General features: G+C 40.1%; 1 protein-coding gene across 1 annotated transcript in view; it reads right to left on the bottom strand.

Moving 5' to 3' along the window:
- LOC125438089 (nebulin related anchoring protein) overlaps positions 1–25201 on the bottom strand; it is a 72761-nt gene extending 47560 nt beyond the window's left edge. Inside the window, 14 exon segments of the mRNA XM_048506268.1 lie at positions 1132–1236; positions 2006–2110; positions 2939–3043; positions 4436–4552; positions 7318–7422; positions 9842–9934; positions 11679–11786; positions 11880–11984; positions 13157–13264; positions 13764–13871; positions 15536–15640; positions 21209–21296; positions 24529–24623; positions 25003–25201. Coding sequence (XP_048362225.1) covers positions 1132–1236; positions 2006–2110; positions 2939–3043; positions 4436–4552; positions 7318–7422; positions 9842–9934; positions 11679–11786; positions 11880–11984; positions 13157–13264; positions 13764–13871; positions 15536–15640; positions 21209–21296; positions 24529–24623; positions 25003–25074 — 1419 coding nt within the window. The 5' untranslated portion in view covers positions 25075–25201.
- Positions 25202–27621: the final 2420 nt, after the last annotated feature.

Below are 27621 nucleotides of genomic sequence, written 5' to 3'. Positions count from 1 at the left end.
AACTAATGAATAGCCCCCCCATTCCCACAATGAACTCTGGGAACTACAGTTCTTCTAGTATAACTAATGAATTCTAAAAAAGTACTCCCAGCATCCTTACCAAACCACAACTCCCAATATTCTTTGGGTAAAGCAATGTTAGCTAACTAACCAATATAACTGGTTCTGGTGGGTTTTCCGGGCTGTGTGGCCGTGGTCTGGTGGATCTTGTTACTGGCATCTTCAGAGATACACCTCTGAAGATGCCAGCCACAGATGCAGGTGAAATGTTAGGAACAAGATCCACCAGACCACGGCCACACAGCCCGGAAAACCCACCAGAACCAGTTGAATCCAGCCGGGAAAGCCTTCAACAATACATTAACCAATATAAGTCCATAATACCCTTAGGTAAGGGTTCTACAGCAAATGTTCTAAAGCCCAATGTAGCTTAGAATAGAAGCAAATGTGGTTGTTCTAAAAAGAAAAGAAAATATTTATGTTAAGCCATATTGGAGGGATAGATAGAATGCTAAAACACCATGTGAAGGGAATGGCAAGCAAAGAGTTTTATGGGACTAAGGGGATACTTGGAAACATTTTACAGAAAGAAAATTATAGAAGTGAAGAGTTTCCAGTAATCAAAATGCAAGTTAGGCAGAGATTATGCCAGAGCAGTACAATCTTTGAATAGGGAGCTCCTGTGCACATTTATTACCTATTGTGAGATCTCATGTATGCCACTTCCTAACAAAAGACTCACAATAAATTCTGTTTGGCTGCAGAAACTTCATAAATTATTGATCAACATGTTAACTATCAATGATGTTCATTGGTATCATTTCAGTTATACAAATAGCCTTTCTTATAGTGGCTCTTTGTCCAGCCACAGGAAAGTGAAGAGGTTTACAACCTCTGGTTTACCACCAAAGAGGGCAGGAGTGACACCAGTATATCTAAATAACAGGATTTTTAGAGTGCCATTTCCAGGCTCCTTAGCTTTCCTGATCTTGCTAGCTGAAAAACATTTTTTTTCTTTTTGGACTCTGCTGTCATCTGGTATAGTAAACACCACAATGAAATGTCTGGCCATGAATCATATTCCCTCCCACGGGGGATGGTAACAGGGTGAGAACTCAGAAGGCTATTTACATCTTTCAAAGGGACCAACTTCCTTGTTGTTTGATATGATGGAGTGAGAGTCGCTGGGTAATTGTAGTCAACATCATCATGTGTATAGTCTGATTTATAGGCTATCTGGAACACAAGAACAAAAAGAATCAACTTTTTTAAAACTGTCATTTGTTCTGAAAAATTAGCAGACAAGAAAAAAGAAACACAATAATATTAATATTAAACACAAGGAACAAAGTAAGTGCACTGTCATCAATGCAAAAGAAAATGAAATTATTTGCATAGTTTAGCTGCTAATTGAGTCTTTTTCAGCTGTGTAATTAATCCAGTGCCAACTGTGGGTGCATTAACTTAACTTCCACCTATGACACATCCCTTTTATCTTCCTACTTAGTTTTGGGACTTCTTACAGACCTGTAAATAATGCACTTCAAGACACAGAATGTAATGAAATGACATCTCAATGAACCCAATACAATTAGACCAAATTTAATTGCTTATGAAAGATCGCTTTGTATAAACAGACTGACCAGGGGAGAGGCTACATAGTAGCAAGTGAGAGACTGAGCATTCTGCCAAACTAAACACACTAATCTCATGGTCCAATCACAAGACCTAATATCAACAATTAATTAAAACTGACAAAGCATAATACTCCAATGATCTGGCCACATTATGACATGCTATGTAAAGTTTATGATTGGTATATTCATTCTGTTTAATGCTCAGAAGGACTTCTGAAATTCCTCTTATTTTTTCCCCATATCCTTGCATCTCTTTGGACAGCATCTAACTTGTGGATACTTTCATTTGAAGCGACACAGATCAGAAGTCATGATTAAACAATCTGGCAATTAAAATATCAGCAATTAAACGAGTCCAACCAACTTACATTGCTTGCCAAACTGCCAACCTTCATGGCATGCAGGGTACGCTGGTCCAAGCCAACCCCTTCATAGTGACCTTTCTGGTTCTGGAAATGCTCTTTGTATTTGAGCTGCATACAAAAACAAACCCCTCAAAAATAAAAATTCTTTTTTTTTGTAACAAACAGGATACCCCATCCAAAGGAAATACAGAATAAAATAGAACTAGTGCTACATTTCTTGTCATCCTGATGATACATCTTGCTTATTTCAAAACAAGATAGTGGTCAGGTGTTACTGGCCAGGTTTAAATTAAATGAAGAAATATAATATAATTGTTGATTAGCATATTTATTAATATAATAATAGTTGGCTTTTTATGCTTGTTGACAGATATTTTGATTTCTTTTTTTTCTGATAACAAATGATTGCATTTTGGATATTAATTTCAAATTACCTTCTTAAATCTGCTTGATTTTTATTCACAAATGCTTTAAAAGTATTCTGCAGTAATCAACAAAGCTATTGTGACACCTTCTGTTCATAAAGGCTAAGGCACTGGAATTCAACTGCAGTATATTAGGTAATAAAATGTTTTTCTTCCATCCATGGTAGAATACGACTTGCTTACAGTCTGCTCTATAATTTGCAACTCAAACAGAGTTGACGGAGGTTACCTAACAGTGCTAAAAACCAATTAAGGAACAGACATAACAGATAAAGTAAATGAAAAAGAGTCAATTAACATGAATAATTAATAGGCATTGTTTGATTAGATTAATGATGAATAGTACATAATCTGTTTTTCCTGTAAAGATTTTTATATGCAAACTCCTAATGCTTTTTTTTAAACCAAGGGTTCCTCCTCTTATCTGCAGTTCACATGTGTACAAACTGTGATTCCAACAGTGACTAAGTTAAGCTTTCACAGAACAGTATGCAAGGTACAGAGGACTTACATCACTGGTATATTTTGAGATCTTGCTAACATTCCTGAACTGAGGAGTCTCACAGTAGTTAATACTATGTCCTTTGCTGTTCTCCAGATCCTTCTTGTATTCCACCTAACAAATCAGATTTTAAAAATAATGAAAAATACAAATGTATTCATTTATTGCAAATATTATTTAAATGCAGCTACTTCAGAAATGGGATTCTGTCTTGAGAGTGATTTTGTAAAGCAAAAGGCAGAAACACAAGATTGCTCAGCATGTATACAAACAACCTGAAACCACCTCTGAGCAGCAAGAAGAGCACTTAGTTAGACATGCCTAAATCCTGCTGAAACAACTGGGATTTGTTTCCCAAAGTTTGACAGAGTTATCCAAAGGTTGAGGGACACTTCTGAGATGGCATGACCCTGTGGTCTGTATAACTGCCTCTTACTCTGGCATAAGGGTCATTTATGCCAGCACAGAGGCATTTATGCTGTGCCAGCACAGTTGTGGCACTAGCACTCCACTGGCACAGGAGTTCTAGCCATTGCTGAAAGGGACATTCTTGGGGTCAAAGCCAGCTTTAGTCAGCTTCCTGAGCCCTTTTGGCCCCATTTCCCAGCACAGACCTACACCAGCAAAAAGATAGGTGCATTGTGCTGCATTGCGGGAATTTCACAACGGTCAGGCAGCATCATTCTTGGGAACATTGCTCTTAGGAGGCTTTGTGAAGGCACCATCACCAGGCACACCACAACTACCCCCTCTCCCTTTGGATAGCTCTGTAAATCCCTTTGATTATTATTATTTTATTATTATTATTATTTATTTGATTTGATAAACCGCCCTACCCCCAAAGGGCTCAGAGCGGTGTACAGCAAACAACAACAAACATAATAAAACAAATCGAATAACCCCAATTAAAATACAAAACCTTAAAACTATAGCAGCAGCACCCATCAATAAATAGTTAATAATTAATAATAATAAAGGGCGTCTGGCACCACACCCCAGTGATCAAATCCCGGGAGTGGTCAAATTCTGGGAGGGGGCTGGCAGATGGTCAGATACACAGCCAGTGGGCAGGGCAATGAGAGGGGCGGAATCAGCAGCCGGTCCCCCCAAAAGCCCGGCGGAACAGCTCAGTTTTACAGGCCCTGCGGAACTCCCCTTAGGGCCTTTCTCTGAATTTCCCCCATGAAATGTTGCCAGCAAATTTAGTCTAAAACACATTTGCCACAAGGAAGAGTAGAACTGGCATAGGTACAAGCTATGTCATTGTTCAAATATTAACAGCAGTTTGGAAAGCAAACACAAATGTGTAACATCCCTGTTGCTCCCACTATGAAAGAAGTGCTGTAAAACATTTAAATTGTTGTTGCTCTTTTGTGCAGTGCAGCACTCCATTTACAAAGTATGGTATGCATTTAGGTGCCCTTAGGTTGCCACGATCACATACAAACAATTGCTCGCTGTGTTGTATACTATCATATCAATTTGCATCGTTTTTGACTGTCTTACCTCACTGTACAGCTTGTTGGTATTTTGGGCTTGCTTAAGAACAAGGTTTTCTTGGGCTGAAAGAGAATGAAAGTGGGCTGCTCCTTTCATATTTGAAAAGTCCTTCTTGTATTTTATCTAAGAAGAAAAGAACAAACTCATGAAGTTAGAGCTGCCAAGTGGCTATTCCTCATTTGCTCGATTGCTTGTTAGTAGTTAGTTGTTATTTCCTACATGTGCTCTGTTAACAAACAAGCTACTTGCAGGATGGGATTGAAATCAGTGTTCTGCCAACAGATAGATATGGATGAAAAAGAAGCAGTTTACAAGGTAAATTAGGGGAGAACAATTCTGGGGAAGGAGGAATGCTTGCAAATGTTATTTGTGAGTCTGATGCTGAATTAGATGTGCTGTCTATGGAATTTGCTTGGTTCCGATGTCTTGCTTGTATGTTTAAAAATAAGCAGATATTCCAGTAGATGTAATAAATTCCCAGTATTTTCTCTCATTCAGACAGCCCTGGCATTTCTTATCTTCCTTAGTTACAGTGCTTCAGTGTTTAAATAAGTACTTTTGTAATGTACACAGAGAATATATTTGGAAAATATTAGTGTGATCTTGAGTGGAGTTATACGTTTCTAGGTCCATTGAAACCAGTCTGCTTGGAAGAATGTAATTCTGCTTAGTATGGCCCTGTAAAACTTCTACTTCTTCAAATCTGTTGGAGCGCTTATTTATTTAAAATAATGTTCAACTCTGACCATCCCTTAAAATGAGCATATGGTGTAGGATTATGTATTTTCCCTTCCCCTTTCATTTTTCCCTGTTTACGCACATATTCCATGTTCCCTTACCTAGAGTTTGTTGTAATGCCCAAGTTGAGCAAATAATGATTAATACTAACCAGATTGCCTCTATAGTTTGATCAGCAGGTTGACACCATCCATCACTTGCCAATTTAGGACATCAGATCTTAAAGTGATACTCATTCAGTGAGTTGACAATGTATGGCTTTTTGACATACCACATATGAACACTGTTCCCTAATGTGGCACCTATCCCATATTTCAGAACACTGGGCAAAGCCATTTCCCAGTGGGGCTTGTGTTTAGCAGGTGGTACCCACACTAAAACAGCTGCTGCTAGGGGAAACCTGTGAGCATTCCTAAGGTATAGGCCTCATGCTAGGGAGGAAATAAATTTGGCTCTTTTGGTTGCAGTAGGTTCAAATGTCACTTTTCATAAGCTGTGGAGTAAGTATTATTGGGTTACAGGAATTATGAAATGGAGAAGGGAATCAGCATCTGAGAGAGGAGGAGAAGAAAAGTAGTGTTGTAAGAGTGTCACAGTACTGTCTGGGAGACTCTAGATTGAATCCAAAATCTGCCATGGAGGGTTGCTAGGTGACCTTCAGTTATTCAGCTTAACCACCTAGCAGGGCTGTTGTGAGGATTAAATGGAGAAGGGAAGAATGATAACGTAAGCTACATTGGGTCCCCATTGACCAAAAAGTAGAGGAAAAGAGGGGGAGAAGGAGACAGTACAAAGACGTATCAAGGGAAAACAGACCCAGGGGCAACACTGAACACTGATCAAGTGTTCCCCGGGTCCCGCACCCCACTTACGATGGGGGTCTGGCTGGCAGCTCTGGTGAGCGCCATGGGGACAGGCCAGCTCCTGCCCTCCTGTCAGCAGGGAGGTCGGGGAGGGCACGACCCCAGAGCTCCCCCTTTGCAGGGGGCTCCTGGCTGTGCAGAGGGATCTGACCTCGGCGCTGGTCAGGCGTCAGGCCCCATCAGCACAATCCCTTATTGGGGAAGAGGCCTCTTGGCCACACGGCTGGGCCCGACCTCGCATGCTGGTGAACAATGCCCCGGCACAGGGGGAGCCACTGGGCACTGGCCTGGTCACCATGACGTGGGAGAGACCGGCCAGTGCTCAGTGGCATATGTACATGGCCAGTGCTCGGTGCCCCCCCCACATGACCGAAAGGTGTGTGCCTGGGCACATGGGTTACCCTATGGCCCAATGGGTGCTAAATCACTGAGACAGTATGAGTGTCCATCACATTCACAATCACATCCAAATGTACCCTTTAAAGCAATACAAAAAATTTTCTGCAATTAAATGTAATCCACACACTTTGTGAGACTGGTTAGTATCACTGTAAATGTAATTGCATTTTTTTAAAAAAAACTTCCCATCAAGATATTGGAAAGATCAGCTCCAGCTATCGTTAGAGTGAAAGATACAAATATGCCATGCCAATAAATTATATATACATTTAGCTTAAAACTATGACCAGGATCCAAAAAGCTACTTTAGGCAAGATCTTGCAAACATCCAGAGCGATTTTTGAGTTTTTGTTTGAAAAATGACCTCCCTGCAAAATCCCAAGCTGCTTTTGAAAATCAATTCAGTTTCCAAAGTGGGAAGCTTTGTGGCATTCAGAAACTCAATCCCAAAGCTCCTTTTGCCTTGTGAAAATGGCTGTGCAAGTTTTTGAACCCTAGCCAGAAAAGTTGGCTGTCAGGTAAAAGAGAGGGAGACAATTTACTCCATAAGTTTTTATGATACAAACAGAAAAAAATACTATGTAAATAATATATTTTTAGGAAATCTTTGCCAGTCATCCCAACTCAATACAAACAAAACACCTGATTTTTTGTTCATATACAAAAACATATTGATATTACCACTTTATAGGACCATTAAAATTAGAATCCTCAGGTAGGCACAATTATATAAAGTATCACTGGAACTGCCACAAAAATCAATGACAATCTGCAAAAGTCCCTTCCTTAATAGTTACTGAAATAATGATACCACCGAATCTTTTCATCATAATAAGCAATTTCTTGCAACTGGCCAATGTTGGTTAATACTTCTTGATTCATACTTACATCGCTAATCAGTTCATTGGCCTTCTTTGCATTTTGATATGCTGGGGTGATCATAGCTGGAAAGCTCCCTTTGCTTCTGTGCTCTTCATATTCATCCAAATAATCCTAGGGAATATTCCATAGTTATATACTCATTGTGTTTTTTAGTTTTGTATGTGCTGTCATCACCAGCCTTTCTAGTCAACAAATACAGTTCTCTATTTTTTTTACTATGAATTTTAGGTTTTTATACAAAAACGAACAACATATGCAGAAAATATTAAATAAACAAAATAATGAACCTATGTGGCGACATAATTCAGCACATGCAAAACAGGAACTTTGTCTTTGAAAACCATTTCAATTCTTGGTACTCTTAATCTGATTAATTGATCAGCCTCTGATGGTCCCATCTAAAGGGGAGTGTGAATCTGCCCTTGGGAGCATAACGCGGTCGCACCGGTGGATTTGCCCATGCCAGGGTACTTGCTCTGGTGGAGAGGTGAATCTGCTGGCATGCAGCCGCTATGGCCGTCGCTGGGACACTGTGCCAGATGCTGTGCCAGCATCCCATCACTCCCACACACGCCAGCTGGGTGATCTTGGGCTAGTCACAGTTTTTTGGAGCTCTCTCAGCCCCACCCACCTCACAGGGTGTTTGTTGTGAGGGGGAAAGGGCAAGGAGATTATAAGCCCCTTTGAGTCTCCTACAGAAGAGAAAGGGGGGATATAAATCCAAACTACTACTACTACTACTCTTCTCCTCCTCCTCCTCCTCCTCCTCCTCCTCCTCCTCTTCTCCTTCTTCTTCTTTTTCTTCTTCTTCTTCAGGGTAGAGGGGTTGGGTGATGCCAGCAGGGTTCCTCCTGGTCATTTGCCACCTTACACCAGCACTTATAATTTAAAAGGAAAGCAGCCCCATCCAGAGCTGTCAGCAGATCTGCTCCTTCCATTGGCAAAACAGGCATTTCCACCAACTCAGGGGCATGCTTGTTCCTCAGAGAGACTCACACACACACACACACCCAAGATAGGGCTGTTTGCTATTGATTTTGAATATATAATTTTGCCCACTCTTTAAAGAAATTTCCCAAATCAGATACATCCGGAAGCAGGTAATAATGTACTGTATATATGCTATATATATGAGGTCAAAATCTTATAGTCATAATTAAGAAACACACTGATATGCTCTTATGTCATTCAGATGTTTTGTCTGTTTTGGTAATGTCATTCAGATGTTTTCCCTGCTTTTGACTCAGATCATTCTGAGGGTAGAGATTATAGGTGGGGAAAACAGTATTAATTACCTCTAATAAAAGCTGATCTAAACTGCAGCAAAGGCTTTGAAGTATTCCAGTGTCAGTCCATTCAAAATATCTTTTTGAGATTTTTTAACACTGCTGTTATTTCCTCAGGTGTAAATGGTGCATCTAAGATAGCATTATCATGTTCATTTATTTTAGGTAACTTTACCTTCTCAGGGAAATTATTTATGAACTGGTAATGAGGTTTTTGTGACATTTATAATTATTAGTGCAAAGTTACAAATTCCTTAATTATTTGGTTCCTATGAGTTACCTTCTGGACAACCTTATTCTGAATAGCTTTCTAATTTCCTGGTTTATTTTATTTATTTATTTATTTTATTATCGTATTTATATACCGCCCCATCCCCTGAAGGCTCTGGGCGGTATATAGTTAAGAAATAGATCAAGTCTCCATATTTTAGACTTATCCCAATTAAAGTTCAACTGTGCAATCCAAAGGGGAGAGGCAAAACTGTTGTGGAGGCTCCACAAGGGTGCACATATGTGAAAGCCCATACATTAGTGCAAGGGGCAAATATGCCTTCAGTGGGGCACATCAGCAGCGGAGCGCTGCATGGCTGTACAGCATCCAAATGTGGACTCTGCCACTGTGCCAGCACTGACGGGGGCAATCCGAGGATATTCCTGGGGTAGAGCCAACTTTAATCATCGTCCAAAGTGCTTTCAGCCTGGGAACACCCCCTGCACCGGTTGGTGACTTATGCCACCAAGAAAGTGAGACACAGCCCATTGGGCTTCATTGGGCTTTTTGAGTGGCCAAGAATTTCTGCTTTTTTTTCCTTTGTCCCATGCCATTGAAACCTCTTGGGAGACATCACAGTGGTAGTGCCAAATAAGCTTGGAAAATATCATATGTCATGCCAAACATATGAGAAATAAAATATTCCAAAAACTAAAGGTGAAATTGTTTATATTCTTCCTCAAAATACATTGCTACAAATTCTTCTTTTACTGTGTTAAATGGAAGAGAAAAGTAGTTTCTGGTACCATCAAAACATAACCTCTGCTGACGAAGAGAGAGAGAATTTCTGCTTATTCCCCACTCACATTACAGACCTGATTTCACACACAGTACTGTTTATTAGGGCTCAGGGCCGGCAGCTGGAGAGGGGAAGAAGGCAAGTCTGGTTTCACCAGTTTAGCTTGGCTGTGCTCAGAATAGATTGTATCCAATCAATTCATCTTAGCAGTGATTCATTTGCATTTTTCCTTACCTGACTAAAGTGGTCTATGTTTTCTTTTGAGGCACCAGCAAAATGACTTGCTTTACCCTTAATCTGTTTTTCATATACTTGGTGATATTTGACCTGAAAGCAAGGAAGGATAACCCTTGTTGGTCTTACAACTTAAATAAATTACATTTATGTACTTTATAAACTTGTACATAATGTTTTCTGTTTAAAAATCCTGTAGTGGCTTAGGCCCCTTCCACGCAGCAAAGTAACTTGTTTTCCTGTTTTTGCATTCACATGCATCCATGCAGGCAGCGATTGGAGCCCATGGAAACAATCCAAGTTGTTGTCGTGCCTTCACATGGAGACGCATTTCTTTTTTAAAATTTATTTCCCAATGTGTAGCTACACAGGCATGCACAAATGAACCCCCATAGCCATGCCGATGTCTCAAGATATGTCTATCTGCACCTGCAAAGCTACACAGATGTAAGCCATGACATTTTAAAAAAGGCAAATGGAGACCTGCCCATTCACTCACAAGTGGCTGCAACCTGGGATGTTTGAAAAGACTCACTAATAGTGCAATTCTTTTAAAAACCGGTTTGGGGGAAATAACATGGGGAAGACTTGTTTTAGGGGCAGGATCTGGGCGAAGTTCCCTTCCCCAAAATGGTTTTTTTCCCCGTCATACACCTGTGTCTTTTGGCCCATGCAGAACAGGTCGTAGACATGTTGCCCAATAGTCCCAGGTTACAGATAGAATCAAATAATACAGCATTATGCAAGTGAGCCATCATTTTAACAAGCCATCTTGGTGTATGCTTCTGGAGAGAGACAATTTTGTAACTTTGGTGCCAGAACTCAGCCTCAGCAAATTACCCCCAGTCCCAAGGGTGGGGCTCCATCAACAAATTCTCCTGCTTAAAAAAAGTGCTGGATACTGACCCTGTAAACTTTTTAAAATAATGACCAGCATCTAAAATCAAGCTTGCAAACAAACTAATATCCAGTACAGGGCCACCAAAATAGAATTAATGTACTCCATGACCAGCTTCTATTAGCAAGTAACTAAAATATTCCAACCAGTTTTCAGTGCAGCCCCTGTTCAACAGTGAAAACAAGAGTAACCCAGGATGCAGTCACCACAACCAAGTGGAAGGTCTGGTAGGCTGGATAAAACTGAAGATAGCTCATCTTGCAATAATTTCACAATTATCTACATTTTCCTAATAGTATAATCAAATCAGTTTTTATATATAATTGTAAACTAATCCAAAAAGACATTATACTAAATATTAAACCTTCATATGGTTGGAAATATTAAGATTATACCAGAAAGAATGGGTCCATGTAGAAACCCTTGATTTAAATCGTCTTACTGACTAGTTATTTGATTTACATAGATTTCATTTAAATCAAATCCATTTTGGAGCAACCAATACAAGCAATCTGCCCAATGTTCAGAAAGGAGTGAGGTAACCTGATAGTTAATCAAATATGATACTCCCCATGTTTGCCTTCCCCCTAATCCAGATCAAAATGTACAACCAAACTGTGACACTTCAGAAACAGTGTGATGCTGTCAGCTACCACATTCTCATCTCTATCAGGTAACAGGAACTACCAACCATCAACAATTCTATTTCTAATCTGCTTGACTTCACCCAGTTCAAAAAAACCCCAGCTCATTTTAATAATAATAAAAGATTATCCTAAACACTTTGTAGCCCATGGCCTCTCTGTGCAAATCCACTGACCCAGCAATGTCTGGATTTTCCAACCAAAAAAAAGGACATTTGTCCTTTTAAAGACATAGTGTGAATTTTCTTCTATTGTGTCAGAACCAATTCATGTAAATCATGGTTTTGAAACTTACATTGCTTGCTAGTTCGTTGGCTCTTTTAGCTATCTGATAGGCTGGAGTAATCATTGCAGGGAAACTGCCTTTTCCTCGTTGTTGCTCATACTCTTCTGTGTATTTTAACTGGAAAAATCAAAAGATCATATTAGCAGAGACGTTGAGAGAGACAATAACAGGTGAAAATATCTAAGTATTTTCTTCTTTTGTTTCACTTACATCACTTGTGAGTTGACCCTCTGCCTTTGCATGAAGTATTTCTGGAGTATCTACAACACTGGTAAATTTGGAAACACGATCATCATGCCCTCGTTTATATTCTACCTATAGAGTAAAACATATGCAACAAAGGAGTAAAACATATGCAAAAAATGAGATGGAAAAAGCTTCCATCTTATTTCTTGCCATAAAGCATCAAAAGACAAGAAAATAGATGATCGTTGGATTTGCTAATTAATTTTTTCTCATTTTTTTGTCCTGTAAACCCCTTAGTTACAAATGCAAAAGAAGTGGTACCTTGATAAAAAGGGATTGGAATGACAACACATTCTGACCTTATTTGTCAAAAAATTATGTGCTTTGGATTAATTATCCATTATTTCATTCCAAGTCCATGAATTCTCAAAGATGTTTATTTTATAACAAAGAAACGGCTGAGGAGAAGTAAATGTATAAAAGAGATCAAACCAGTAGCCTATTAAAGTTAATAGAATGACTCTAAACTCAATGGGAACTTTGAAAATTTTATTTGGATAAAGCAGCTTTCTTTTATACTAACCCAGCATGTTTAATCAGTAACAATCTCAATTGCTTTCATTTTCAATTTCTGTTAAAGCACTGCAAGTTATTTTTGGAATAATAGCTACGGGGTTTTGTAAAGTGATTCACAAAGTGAACAGCTTATTAACTTCCCATATTTTCAAACCAGAAAAAGCATATAGTTTATTCAAATAGTATATTAGTTTATGATAGATGTTAAAACCCATAACAGCCAAACAATTAGTACATTCATTGGTCAATCTATGGCTGAGCTGAATGATGGATTTCTACATTCAGCAATTCATGTGCCAATATTCTAGAATAATAGTTCCACTGGTTATGAGATATAAAAAGTTAACCCCAAAAAAATGCTCAAAATACACTATACATAGAAATTTAATCATATGTTTATGCAGGACTTGAATTCTTGCTGTGAATCTTAACCATAAATACCCATACAAAGATATCTCTGAAGGGCTGTTAACCTCCAAGTGGGAAATTGATATCGCCCAGAATTACAAATGATCTTTGGACAACAGAGATCAGTTCCTCTGGAAAAAATGGCCATTTTGAAGGGTGAATTCTATGTCATTGTACCCCACAAAGGTCCCTCCTGTTCCCAAAACATTTCCTTCCCAGGCTGCAACCCAAATCTCAAGAAATTTCCCAGTTCAGGGTTAGCAATCCTCTCTCTTTATCCTCTCCTCCAGGATGTACCAAGTGAAAGAGGAACTCACATCACTGGATAACTGAGTGGCTCTCTTGGCTATCTGATAAGCTGGAGTGATCAGAGCAGGAAAGCTGCCTTTACCCTTGTGTTCTTCGCATTCCTCTGTATTCTTCAGCTAGAAGTAAGAAACAAATATTTGTTTATATCCTGCCTTTATGACTGTCACCCTATGCTCAATGACTTGGAATTAAGTCTACTCACATTTAGTGCAACTTGCTTCCAAGTAAACTGCAGATTGCATGGTGCTTAAAATAGTAGTTTAACAACACAATCTTTGGAGGTAAGATCAGAATGAAAGATAACAATTTACATGCCACCTAGAGAGTGAATTCTCTACATCCTAGACCAGTGTTCTCAATGAACTATGCTGTGCATGTTATAACCAGCTCTTGTCAAAATTAGAGTACCATTTATTTCTCAGGCCAAATAAATGGTCACTCGGTGAGTTATCACACTGGATAATATTTACCATTAAAAGCTATAGTTGCACATTACCATACCTTAAGCCTCTATTAAATGGGAAGGACATTTTTCTTCAGGCCTACTGGCAACCCCACTCATAAACAAATGCTTCTTCGATAAATAATAATGTAACAAAATACGAACTAACTTACATCGCTGAATGTTTGCTGCGCTTGAGCAATCCTGACCATTTCTGGATATGGAATAGTTTCAGAATACCAGGATTTTCCTTCTTCATGGAAAGCATCATGGGAGGTTTTCTAAACAGGAAGCATATTGTGACAAATAGGAACAGAGACCTTGTGGCCTAGTAGTTAAAATAGTTGGCCTGTGACTAATTTTCTAAATGAGTGGCTGGATATCAGCTGATATTACATGGCTTTTTGTCTGTATCATCCCAACCCATGGTATGCGGAAACCCCATGGTTTCTATTTTTGAAGCTATTTAAACAGGATTTGCACGGGAGAAGTCCACTGTTTGTATGCAATCCCACCTCAGTCTGAATCACAGTGACTTATATAAACTTCTATGATTTCAATGTAACTTGTATTCCAATTAACATCATTTTGATCAGGTTGTCAAACCAGGAGTAAACACTGCACTCCTAAAGATAGATGCCCAGTCTATCTGCCCATAATAAAAATTCAGTCTCATTGGCAGGCAGTTTAAAACCTATATAGGAATACAAGTTTATTTTTCACTTTAGGACCTACCACTACTATTTCTGTACTAGGTGTCAACAACCCTTTGAGCCCTACCATTGCCCCTCCACCTGCCCCTTTACTTCACACCATGTTCTCCTTCTGCCCTTTCAGAATGGATATGTTGAATTCAAGAGAGGGAAATGTAGAGACAGAAGGAAGAGAAAGCTTTTGCATCTTGCCACACTCAAAAAACTTCAGTTGACCCAGACAATACACAGTGAAAGGAAGTGGTGATGGGCTTGAAATGTTGATATATCATGAAATACAGCCTTAACGCAGAATTCCATTGCAAACAAGAGAACTTAACTGGCCTCCTTAAAATTATTTATCTTTTTTTCTAATATAGAAATGTAAATGTACAGCAAATCTACCTTGGTACATAAATACAAATATCCTGAATATTTGGAATTAGTCACCCATGTGTCACGGCAAATATTGTCTTAGACAAGATTAAGAACACCTGTGCCAAATTTTAATCTCTCCTGGTTGTTCCCCTGCTCAGAATAGTTTGATTGCCCACTGTTGATCTTTTTTATTTATTTATTTATTTGTCATGTGATTTTTCTCTGTTGTCAGGTTCAGAACATGGTGTCTTTGAGCTCAGTTTTTCTATTTTCTGTTTTTATTGATTTTGTTGTTATTCCTGTTTCAGGTTCATGTTGATTAAGAGCAACTTTGAGACTCCTTGTACAGAGGAGAAGGAAGGAAGGAAGGAAGGGAGGGAGGGAGGGAGGGAGGGAGGGAGTCTCCTGTGACATGCCTATTCTGCGATTGCCTTTGCATCTGGTGGTTTAAATAAATACCAGTATAAAAAATAACATTTATTGGCAAATCAACAACAGCCCTATTTCTCAGTTCACTGAGGCACTTTTTAATTTGATAAACCATATAATCTGAAACAGAATTTCACTCTTCCAAACACATCTTCAGATCTAGCCACTGCCGATACAGCTATTGCTTAAATGACCAGAGCATAGACTGGTGCTGTCCTCATAGAACTGAGACTTGCACCAATAGTGTACTGTGGATCCAGATTACAAAAATCAGTGGTCAGAATGGTCGGGAATGCAATTGTAAACCTAAATTATTAACTTGTATTATTAAAATATGGGTCGTAAACATTTATAATTCTGTTCAGGGAACATTATCAGTTCATAGAAGGTTAAATGCTGATACAATATTTCTTGCATGTTAGCAGACCCTTGAGGCAGGTTTCTACCTGATTGCTTAGTTGTTGCATCTTCTGGGCTGTTTGGACGTCTCTTGATTTCACATTCCAATGAAAAACAGATTTGAATTTCTCACCATCTTCTCGATACTTAATCTGAGTAAAGGAGCATAGACTTAGTAGCCATAAACACACAAAAAATCACCTAGGCATTGCTTAAAATAAGGGAAAGGGAATGGAAAATACAGTCTGGATATCATGGAAGAAAGGATCGTTACCAGTGGGGGACAAAACAGTTATTAAACGTAGCAAAACTTAGTGGTCTGTTCTGCACAGCCTAAATTAGATGTCCTTGGAACACTTAAAAAAGGCATCCTGGAAAGGCACTCCACACAGCTTTCTTCCGAAGATGTCCTCGGGAATCCTTATTTTAGCTCAAGCTGGGTTTTTTTGGAGAGTGTTCTCCAAAAATACCTTAGGGACCGTCTTTCCCCCTATGTCTGTACACATGTCCGCTCTGCAGAGGCAAATCTGCTAGTGGTCCCTGGCTCCTCTATGATGCGGCTGGCCTACACCCGGGCCAAGTGCCTTGACCACAGCCTGGAGGAACACTCTACCTCCAACCATCCAGGCCCTGCAGGCCCTTGGGCAGTTCCACAGGGCCTGCAAAACAGAATTGTTCCACCAGGCCTTAGTGGGAGAGAGTCACTGATGTGTGTGCCATTACACGAAGATAGAATGGGCCACCCAGGAAGTTTAGGCAGAGCTTGCCATCTGAGATATTTTGCTGTTAATTTTTTGCTTTTAAAATTCAGGATGTTTTTATGATGTTTTATTATTGATTGTGCACCGCCCAGAACCCTTCAGGGAGGGAGGGAGGGAGGGAGGGAGGATGCTTGCAAGAAGTTTCCCTAAGTCGCTTGCAAGAAGTTTCCTGCCTGGCTGTGCAGACCTCAGGAGGTGTCTTGTTTTTTCTGCCCAACCATTTTGTTCTGTGGTCAGTTTCACCCTCAGCTTGCATCCAACATTTTGTGTTCAGCTGAAGGGATTCTTCCTGCCGCCATTTGTTGTAGGTTGCTCCAGGACATTTGCTCTGCAGGATCTGATCCTGGGCGCCATTTCAGTTGTACTCAGTTGGTCCTGCTGATTCTGACAATATTTCATTTTCCTATTTTAAAAAAAAAGTGGAGAAGCTATCTTTGAAGATACACAGACATGTGTAAGGGAAACTTAGCACCTTGGAAGATGTCCCCCGGGCGTTTCATTTTGGACATGTGGAGTGAAAAGAGGCAGTCACCTCTTTTTGAGATGTCCCATAGGCATATTTTTTGTGCTGTGCAGAATGGACCAGTGCAACACATCAAGTCATACTCCTAATGAAGAGTGCCACATAACTGTGAACCTCAAAGAGCATACTGATAGGACAAAGCAAGGAAGAAAAACACAGTTCTCCTTGCGGGAGTTGCTTTCCTCGCAATAGGGTTTGCAAAACATGATTTCCCAATAGACTGAGTCCCAAACATGTTTGACTTCCAAATAAATATGCTCTCTCCCGCACACACATTAAACACATTCAAAGATAACATAGAACAACCATAACAGTATTTAAGTATTGCCAAGAAAGAAAAGCTATTCTGGCTTGCCAATCAGATTCATGATACATTTGTCCCAGGCACAGGTCATGGGGAGGAATTTGTCAAGCAACCAGATCCTGAGTACCTTTGGACTGAGTCACACTCCATATGAGGGACTCATGGACGGTCAACAGATACGTCCTTGAAGTTCCATGCTGGGAATTCAATTTCCAAGTACACAAGCTCCAGTGTGGGACCACAATGCAATGGGAAAGGGTGTTTAACACCCCCCCTCCACACACACACACACACACACACACACACACACACACACACACACACACACACACACACACTTCTCCAAATGTGGAATGGTCCCAGGAGCCAGTCACTAAATGACTTCGGCAGTAGGTGGGGCCAACCACAAAAAGTCAGGAATTAAGATTATATACAACTCTAATAGTAACTCTTCAGCTTTTCAGGTAGACACTCTGTTTCCCAGGTTACTTTTTAAATTGCCCAGTCAATCAGAAGCCCTGCTAGGGAAAAGCCCACCCACTTCACTTGGCAGGCACCAGGAAAGGTTTTCAGCGATGCCATGGCACCCATAGTCACCAAATTGGAGACACCAAATTGGGGAACTACACTACACATACAGAAAGAGATGATCCTATAACTTTGGTAGACCAAGATTGGTATACAAGAGTATACAATAACATAAAGTGGCTGCAAAAGTGTAACTTTTGATCTAGACACATGTATCAGGAAGTTGGTGTATGTAATGAAATTTTCATGCATCTATCAGTTTGCAAGCAAGTACATTAATCCCTTGTGTTCAAAACATTACTTTGAGTATTAACTTTCATAAGCCTCTATGGCCCTTTCCCCACTTACCTTAAGCCCCGCGCTACTCTCCTCAAGTAGCGCGGGGTCCCAGGGCACTCCCCACTACAGGGGCGGCGACAACGCAGCCACCTCAACGCTTGTAAATTTTGTTGTTCATGCACAATGACAATAAATGCTTATGCTTATACTGCCGCTCTTGCGCCCCCTCAGCGCGCGGCATCCCTGGCACTCCTCGAAACACGCAGAGCGCGGGGACTTGGGGACACCCGGGCGCACACCAGAGATGCCATGCGCTGAGAGTAGTGCGCAGCAAAGGGCAGCAAAGGTAAGTGGGGAAACGCCCTATTTTAATTCAGACTTCTTTTTGTGATTGAAAGGAACAGGATTTTTTAATAAGAAAAAGTAGGGAAAGATCTTTAAACTTTCTAGCATATGCATACAGGAAGTGACAAACTCTGACATTACAGCCACCAAACAGAAACACCAAACAGAAACTACTGATAATAACAGATTCATTCCAGAGCTTCTCTCAGGCCCTTTCTGCACGGGCCATTTAACCCAGGGCAGGGCCGAGATTTACAGCATTTGGGGTGGGAACTTTGCACGGCTCCCGCCTCTAATTCAGACCTGCCCCAGGTTAAATGGTTAAATCTGGGATATTTGAGAATTGTGCTATCCCCGATTCTTTTACAATATCCCGGGTTGCAGCCATGCCTGTGCGAAGGGCCCTGGGTGTGAGGCACCACTTTTGGATGTGCTTTTAAAAAACCTCACATTCTCTTCTGTGCAGCTCTGCAAGAGAGGGTGACTGGCCCTCCGATTCCCGAGGCATCACCATGGCTGTGGGGGCCTGTCCCCTCGTCCCTGCAGAGCTGTGCAGGGGAGAGAAGGTGGGGGTTTTTTTTAAAGACATGCCTCCGTGCAGAGGCGCATTTGTGAGCTGCGGCAGCTCCGAGGCCACCCGCACGGAAGCGTGCGAACAGCCCCAAGGCTGCACCAGGATCATAAATCCCAGTTTGTACCCATATCCCCAGCCCATGCAAAAAGGCTTCAGTCACCCACATGAGGGTATCTGCCATTGTTTTTATAGCTTCCCTTTGGATATTCTGAAATCCTTAAGAAATGAAGCAAATATGACATTCTCAAGTATTATCATGGGAAAGTATGATATAAAAATGTCTAATAAACTATACCAGGATAATGTTTCCCCTATTTTAAACCTGTTCTAATCACGCAGTAAGACATTTGTTTATATTATGAATGAATGGACAAAAAAGTATTTAAAACCCCAAATTTTGGAAACTTGTAACTGGGAACAGTGTAATAAATAGCTTTGGAAGTATATAAGTTATTTCAGCACATTTTGTAGCTTCAGTTCTAGTAGATGCTTACATTTTGCAAACTTCCTCATGCTACCACATAAAACTTGACTTTATATAGTTGTTAAAAACTCAGTTTTAAGTACCAAGTTCATCAGAGGTTTAAAAAGCCCCCTTTTTTTTAGTGAACCTGGGTTCAGATTCTAATAAATCTGCAGGCACTTTCTGGTTTGGTGTCAAAGACTTGACAGATTCAGCTGAGTTTTCCTTTGAGTTTTCTGGTTCATTTGAAATGAAAATTCAAAGGAAGACATGGACTGTGAAACAAAGCTACAGGAAGCGTTTGCATGAACCCCTATCACTGAACCCATCACTCTTTCCACACCTCAGTTCAGCATCCCTAGCAATTTTTGGTGAGCAAGGACATGGATCTTCAAATAGTGTAGTAGCTGAGAACATCACATTCAGGTTCTTCCATTCTTATTTAGGCAAGTCTCTTTCTAGTATTCTTTGTTTAAATCTAACCATAGAGCCAAGTTTCAAAAATGTGCAGAAATAAGGCTAAAGTTTAGCATTGCAATTTCTAAAATAATGGAAGTATAACCAGTCAGTTCCAGAAGTTCCTTTAACTTGCAGGGAAACAAATGTACAAATGATGCACCTATGTGTAAAAGGCTATTTGCCTTAATGCTAAGACCAAAGCATCGGGGAGGGGGAGGGATGGGAAAATAGGTACATAACTAAAGAAAAGGGTTGCTAACCTCCAGGTGGGGCCTCGAATTAGAACTGATCTCCAGATTACAGAGAGAACATTCATGCATTGAAGGATGGACTCTATGGCATTACTCTCTGCTGAGATCTTTCCTCTCCCCAAACTACAGCCTTTCCAGGCTCCACCCTAAATCTCCAGGAATTTCCCAGCCTAGTGTTGACAATCTTGTTAGGGGCCCTCCTCAGGGGAACAGTCTGGGCTGCAAATCCATTACGGGTTATTTAAAGCATTTCAGAAACCAAATCAAAATTTATCTTTTATGGTTCATTACGATGTACATCTTTGTTACAAGAGAACTGTTTGGGCTCTGCTTAATATTATGAACAGTTCTAGATGTACATCATTACCATGCACATGTAACTATTCCTGACAGTTATCCAGATTTGCAATATAACTCCAGAAGAGAATCCTGCATGCCCAGGTTAATTAGTTCAGTCTAATCCAAATTCTAGTCCCGTGGTGGCGAACCTTTGGCACTCCAGATGTTATGGACTACATTTCCCATCAGCCCCTGCCAGCATGGCCAATTGGCCATGCTGGCAGGGGCTGATGGGAAATGTAGTCCATAACATCTGGAGTGCCAAAGGTTCGCCACCACTGTTCTAGTCAATGTTTTCGCCAATACAGAACTTCAGCTTGTCAGTCAGGGACTGAAAACTGTTACTATGTGCATGCGTGGCACTCATATGAGGTCAATGAATTAACTTTAGTTAAAAGAGATTATATTTTGGCTTCATTATCAGTTTTAAACTGATAAAATAAGTATGTCTTTGCAGAAAAGATGGGTCATTTCTCAGAAGTCTGTAACAACATTGAGAGGACTTCCCGTTAGCTATTTCGGCAGTCACTGCAAAAGAGATGTTAAATTGTTGAACTGACTCTGATTAGCTAGATTTGCCCATGTGTAGAAAGCACTCCATTTACCCTTGATGAGATGTAGAACATCGCCGGTTCAGATTGTCTATATGACAGTGTGATAGCATTACATCCAGCATATGAGCCCTGATTGGCTAGATCAACGGAGGAATGAAACATACAAATATTATTCTAAAGCATCAGCAGAAGAAGGTTGTAAGCAGTCAAAAAGGAAGTATTAAAGGGTTAGAATAATTCATTAATTTTGAAATGAAAAGCAAAATAAGAGAATATTCAGTTCAGTATGTGTGAACATACTTCTTACTGATGAATATCAAATATATCTAAACCATCTTACCTCGCTTACTGCTTCAGATTGCTTTTTCACATTCATGTTTATTGGTGTCTCAAAAACACTTGTGAATGTATTGTTTTTTGGATTATGTCTATAAAAGAAACCAGGGCACAAATTTTAAAAGCATCTCTGGATAAGATACACCATTTATTTTGACACACTTATTTTAAAACCATGGAATAGCATATTTCATTTATTTAAAATATTTTAAGCCACCTTAAAAGGCAGCAAACAAGACAAACATTAAACCTTAAAATACATATAAATACTGTTCATATAAAACAAAAACAAACAAGACAAAACATACAGACACATGTACGGGAAAGAGGGTCAAGTAAGGGAATGCAAGCAAACGGAAAAGTTTCATCCACTGGTGGAAGACAACAGTAGGAGGCAGACAAATCTCCCTGGGAAGGGAATTCCATAGATTTGATGCCACAACCAAGAAGGTCCTTTCTCAGGTTGCTGCTATCCATCTTGCCTCAGAACCTGGAGCAGGGCCACTTCTGATTACCATGAGGGTCAGGTTCATATGGGAGTATGGAAAACACAACCAGCCCCCAGAACTAGCACTTTGAGTATTTTCCAAATTTGAGTATTTTCCAAATTTAAATTAATTTCAATAAGAATTCTGTCAAGGCAACCTTTCAAACACTAAAAAAGAATAATATAATTAAAAATACCACCTATTGCTTGTAAATGTTTAGTAGAAATGATCCTAGTGAACTTATTTGCAAAATCTTCTCCCCTAAACATTTTCATTGCAAATGTTAAAGGAGAAGGTTTGGAGGTCTGGAATACTGCGAGACCTTAGCCTCCTGTTGTATAAACAGGTGGCAGTGATGAGCCAGCTGACATCATTCCTGGAAAGATCTTGCCACTGTGTTGCATGGTCAGGTAACATCTAGATTAGATTAATTCAATGCACTCGATGTGAAGCAGCCTTTAGACTGTGCAGAAGCTATAGTTGATACAGAATTCTGTGGCCAGAATGCTGACTGGAGTGAGTTACAGGACCATTATTCCAGTCTTGTTCCACATCGACTAACTTCCAATTTGCTTGGAGAGCAAACATGGTGTAGTAGTTAAGAGCAGGTGCACTCTAATCTGGAAAAATGGGTTTGATTCCCCATTCTGCCACTTGAGCTGTGGAGGCTTATCTGGTGAATCAGATTAGCTTGTGCACTCCAACACATGCCAGCTGGGTGACATTGGGCTAGTCACAGTTCTTCGGAGCCCCACCCATTTCACAGGGTGTTTGTTGTGGGGGAAATGAAAGGAGATTGTCAGCCCCTTTGAGTCTCCTTACAAGAGAGAAAGGGGGGGTATAAATCCAAACTCTTCTTCTGCTTATCTTCTTCTAGACTCAATTTAAGCTGCTGCTATTAGCCTTTAAAGGGAGGGAAGGCAGCATGGTATAGCCTGAACTCATCAGATATCAGAACCAAGCAGGGTCAATTCTTGGAAGGAAGATCATCAAGGAATACTGCAGAGGAAGGCAATGGCAAACTTACCTTGAATGCCTTGGGACCAACATACCTTATATACCAGAGGCACTGTTTTGGATGACCTCATCTGAGGTTAGATAGGCATTCTTGATCATGGCACTGAAACTCCTTCCCCAGGTAGCTTCACCTGTCTCCCTTTATCATTGCCCCCTTTCACACAGCAGATAACAGGTTGCAGTTATGGTAAAGCAACCCGTTTTCCTGTTTTCCTGTTCACATATATTCCATGCAGGCAGCAAATGGGGGCCACAGAAACAATCCAAGTTGCTGTCCCGCCTTCGCACGGAGACACTTCTGGTTTTTTTATTTACCTGCCACACATGCATTATTTACCTGCCAGGCATGCAGACATGAACCCCCACAGCCATACCAATGTCCCATGACATGACCAGCTGCACCTGTGTAGCTATGCAGATGCAAGCCACAAAAAAATTAAGGAAAAGGGGTCTCCCTGCAACAGCCAGGCAATGGCAGGTGCCTTCTCCTTGACCATGGAGGACAGGGTGGAAGGGAGGGAAATAAAGCACCTCTTGCCTGGCTGTTCACTCGGGAGCGGCTCCAACTCAGGATTTTTCTAAAGGATCACTTGTTTAGTGTTTAGGTTGGGGGAAAATAACACTCATTTTGGGGGCGGGACCTGTGCACCCCCCAAAAAAAGTTATCCTACACCTGTGTTTCTTGGCCCATTGTCTCCTGCTAGCGCAGTGGTCCTCAACCTGGGGGTTGGGACCCCTTTGGGGTTCGGACGACCCTTTCACAGGGGTCGCCTAAGACTCTCTGTATCAGTGTTCTTCATCTGTAAAATGGATAAATGTTAGGGTTGGGGGGTCACCACAACATGAAGAACTGTATTAAAGGATCATGGCATTAGGAAGGTTGAGAACCACTGTGCTAGTGGGTGAGGACTTTTTAGTTTTGTCTGGCATTCCCACATTAACTCTTTTAGCCTTTTGAGGGTGAAGTATTCAGTGGGCAGATTAGCTTCATTCCTTTTGTTTCATTCTGTTTTAACTACCATGCCTTAACCCAGCTGATATATAATGATGAAAGTGCTTTAAAGTTTGGATAAAATTGTATTATTCACATATTTCAGACTATGTACAATAGACCATTAGAAAAAAGAGAGACAAAAATGTAGTTAAGGATTTTTTTAAAATCACTTTAAGTAGAATTTAGAGTAATAGCACACAGCATAAAGTATACCACTGAGTAAACAACCTATGAGCCATGTATAATCAATATTTTATTTCACTAACCTAAAGAGCCATACCTTATTCACATTTTCTTTTGAATACTTGGGGGAGAGCAGAAATTGCATATGCAGGCTCCTTCCGCACATGCAGAATAATGTACTTTCAATCCGCTTTCACAATTGTTTGCAAGTGGATTATGCTATTCTGTACAGTAAAATCCAGCTGCAAAGTGAATTGAAAGTGGATTGAAAGTGCATCATTCTGCATGTGCGGAAGGGGCCTGCAGTTCCAACTTCTAACCTACAATGGAATCTTGAAATGGAACTTATGCAAATATAGCCTTCTCCATGCAATAGGGATCCATACATCAGGGCAATTTTACTTAGCTATGTCCCACAACTGTGTATGCCACAGTATGTAACTACTACAGGACTAGTGCTTATGGGGGTGGGGGGTTAAGAGTTTGCTACAACAGACTGAGATAGCTGCTATGGAATTACCAGCAAGGCCATTTTTTGGCCAGGGGGTGCGGAGTAAAACATATGTAAGAACTCTGTCAGAGATCAACCCAGTCAAATCCTGTTGATTTTTTGGTAAGTGGAGGTTATATAGTCATACTTACGCTTGACAGTAAGGCCTTTTCTGGTGGCTAACAAAGTTATTTACAGTTAGCATCATCTTGCAGACTTCGCAGTGAAAGCAGGCTTTGTGCCATGTCTAAAAATAGCAAGGATAAAAATACACTAAAAGTTACTTGCATTTCATACTTGATTAGTCAGTTTTAAAAGAACATTACCAATCACTCTTGCCTATCTAAGAAAATGTATTGCTCACTGTGACAAAACCCTCATGCCAAAGATCCATTTTGTTCATATACACAACATAAAAGAGATGTTAATTTTATATCTTTTACATGGGTGCCAAAGCTAGTTCTCAGAACCAAGTTATCCAACTGGAATAAAGATAGTTTATAGATACTTTCTATTTACCAGTAGTTCAATTATAATGTTATGAAGGACAAATACTCAAAAATGTATGAACATGCATTTTGTATCAGAAATGTATGCAATGGCCATAAATAACAATATCCACTGACCTGATCTATACAGTTAATCTTCTCTGCAGGATATACCCCAAAGCCACATCTGACACAGGACTGAATGTTCATCTTGAAATCAACAAGGAAAGTCAAAACGATTATACCAAAATTTCAGATGATATAAGAAAAAAACTGTTGCTTTCTGTCTAACTCGTTAAATCTTCAAACCAAAACGTCAGCCCTCCTTTCGCTGAGCTTCTGCTTCAAACTCAGCTGTTGTCTGGTTTTTAAAGCTGCCCGTTACTAAGAGAGGTTATTTTGGCAACTATGTAAGAGTGCATGGGAGGGAAAGACACTGAAGAATTCAGTGACACCTTTCTCTAAATAGAAAAGTGAACTCACAGAGAAACATCATGGTCATATGAATGAGAAAGTCCAATTGTTGATATGTGAACTTTGGTCCTCTGTGGTGGTTAGTTGTCAGAACTTTAGTATGGACTTCTAAATATACCCAGGTTCATCTTCAGATTATTATCTCTTAGTAGAGTCACTACAAAGAGAAGAATATGGCAAGGCAGTTTCCCAACTGAGCTCTATACTTTACCATCCAGAATAAGTGCTAGATCCCTAGAAGAAATTATATATGCAGTGTCCACTATCTTACCCACCCAAATTGACATCAGTGGTCTTCATTTGGCCATAGAATCCTGTCACCAGTCAGCATTCAAAAGGAGTTTTGTATATATGTAGTATATACAGCCCCTGCCAGCATGGCCAATTGGCCATGCTGGCAGGGGCTGATGGGAATTGTAGTCCATAACATCTGGAGTGCCAAAGGTTCGCCACCACAGATAGAATGTGGGTGACCCAAGTGTGTATCCTCTCTCTGCTATACGAACTCAATGGATGATCACGGACCTCTTTCTTTCATCCTAATCCTGCCTCCCAGAATTATTGTTGTAAGGAAAAATAGAGGAAGCACGAACAGTGGAGTATAAATAACAAAACTGACTCCGAAGCAGTTATCAGAGCGCCTGCAGAGGATTGCTGGTACATCAATATTCCCCATAATTTACTAAGACCACTGATCTTTGTCAATGTGCTGTCTGCCTATGTGCTTTATGGTGAGCTTGCAAACTGACCTGGTCTATTCAGTTATGTGTTCATGTTCACATAGTTTGAGCTCTTTTCACCAGTTTTGCTTTGCCGTACTTTTTTATGCTATGGAGAACACCTTCTGTTTGTCATGGAATTTTTAAGTGGAATTGGCGTATATGTTCACATCACGATTCTCTCCCTATTCTCTTGACTACCAGTCCGTCAAAGAATTCTTAAATCAGTGTTCAACTGTACTATGAGAATTTTGTTCAACAAACTAGATATTGGATTAGATCTAACCAATTTTTCCTATGCAGAAAAAGGGAGAGGCTCTCCTTTGATCATAGAAAAGACTATGCTGGGAGTATGAACTAAATGCATGTGAGGTGGGTAGTATATCATAACTGAATGAAAAGGCCGGTTGGGTCCAACCCATTGTATTTTTGGTACGTGCTCCCACTGAGATAAAAAACTGAATAAATGTTTGAAATAGGGGCCGGACGCTGGCAAAAGATATTTGGTAGTTTTGATTCTACATTGTCAAAATCTATGGGACCATTATATGATTATGTTTTTAAAAAATTAAATCACTACAAGAAGGCCATAGGTCAATTGTGTAACTTGTAATATGAGACTAGATGTGAATATGCCTTAAAACGTTTCAGAATGGATCATAAACAGTCATGGCCCAGGTTATGCATGCAACCTAAGGCTAGGTATGTTTACCTGGAAATATGGTCAATTGGTCTTACTCCCAAGACAAACAGTACAGAATTGCAGCCTTACAGTGCTTGTCCATTGAACTCAGTGGGGTTAGGACAGTACAATTCATCTTAGGAAGGACTGACCTCTCAAGATACTGGCCATGAAATCAATGCCTCAAAGAAACTCAAGATGGCATGCATGGTTCTCCTTTTCCCACATTATCCTTATCATAACCCTGAGAGATGTTAGGCTTTCCAAGAAAATGCCATGGCAGACTAGGGAAGTGAATCCAGATCCTAGTCCTACACACCACTACCCCACACTTGACACTGTCTTTTATGGCCAAGTATTAAGGTTGTTTTCACAGTCTTCTTAAAAGATTAGGAAGAACATAATAACCAAGATAGCACTTTTTCCAAAAACATACTCAAGAGACCAGCAACAATACTTCATTCCTCTGTTGGGTTTATCCTCCGGGGTATTTTTGAGTATCCTATGGGAATGTATACCACTAGCAAAGAGTAAAGAAAAAATTAATTTCTCCTTTTCTACCTGGAAAAATAAACTGTTCTGTTAAGAGATTCACTTGAAAAGGAACCTAGATTTGATTAATGTTTCTGTCACTTCAGTATGATAATGTTCAAACTTTTTGAAGTGGAACTCACTTCCAAACACATTTTTCAGCTTGGGAACCACTTTCAAGTAGATTCTAGACTACTTCCCCATCTTCAACATAATGTGCAGAAACATCAATTTTCACTAAAAACAGATTTTATCTTTCACGTTTAGCACTGATTTAAAAAATATAGAATTAACTAGCATAAGGCTACATTTCCTGGCCATTTCACACTCAATGCAGAGGTAAACCCAAAT

Source organism: Sphaerodactylus townsendi, linkage group LG08 (assembly GCF_021028975.2).
Source record: "Sphaerodactylus townsendi isolate TG3544 linkage group LG08, MPM_Stown_v2.3, whole genome shotgun sequence".
Lineage (NCBI taxonomy): Eukaryota > Metazoa > Chordata > Lepidosauria > Squamata > Sphaerodactylidae > Sphaerodactylus > Sphaerodactylus townsendi.
This window is presented reverse-complemented; position numbering and strand designations above follow the sequence as displayed.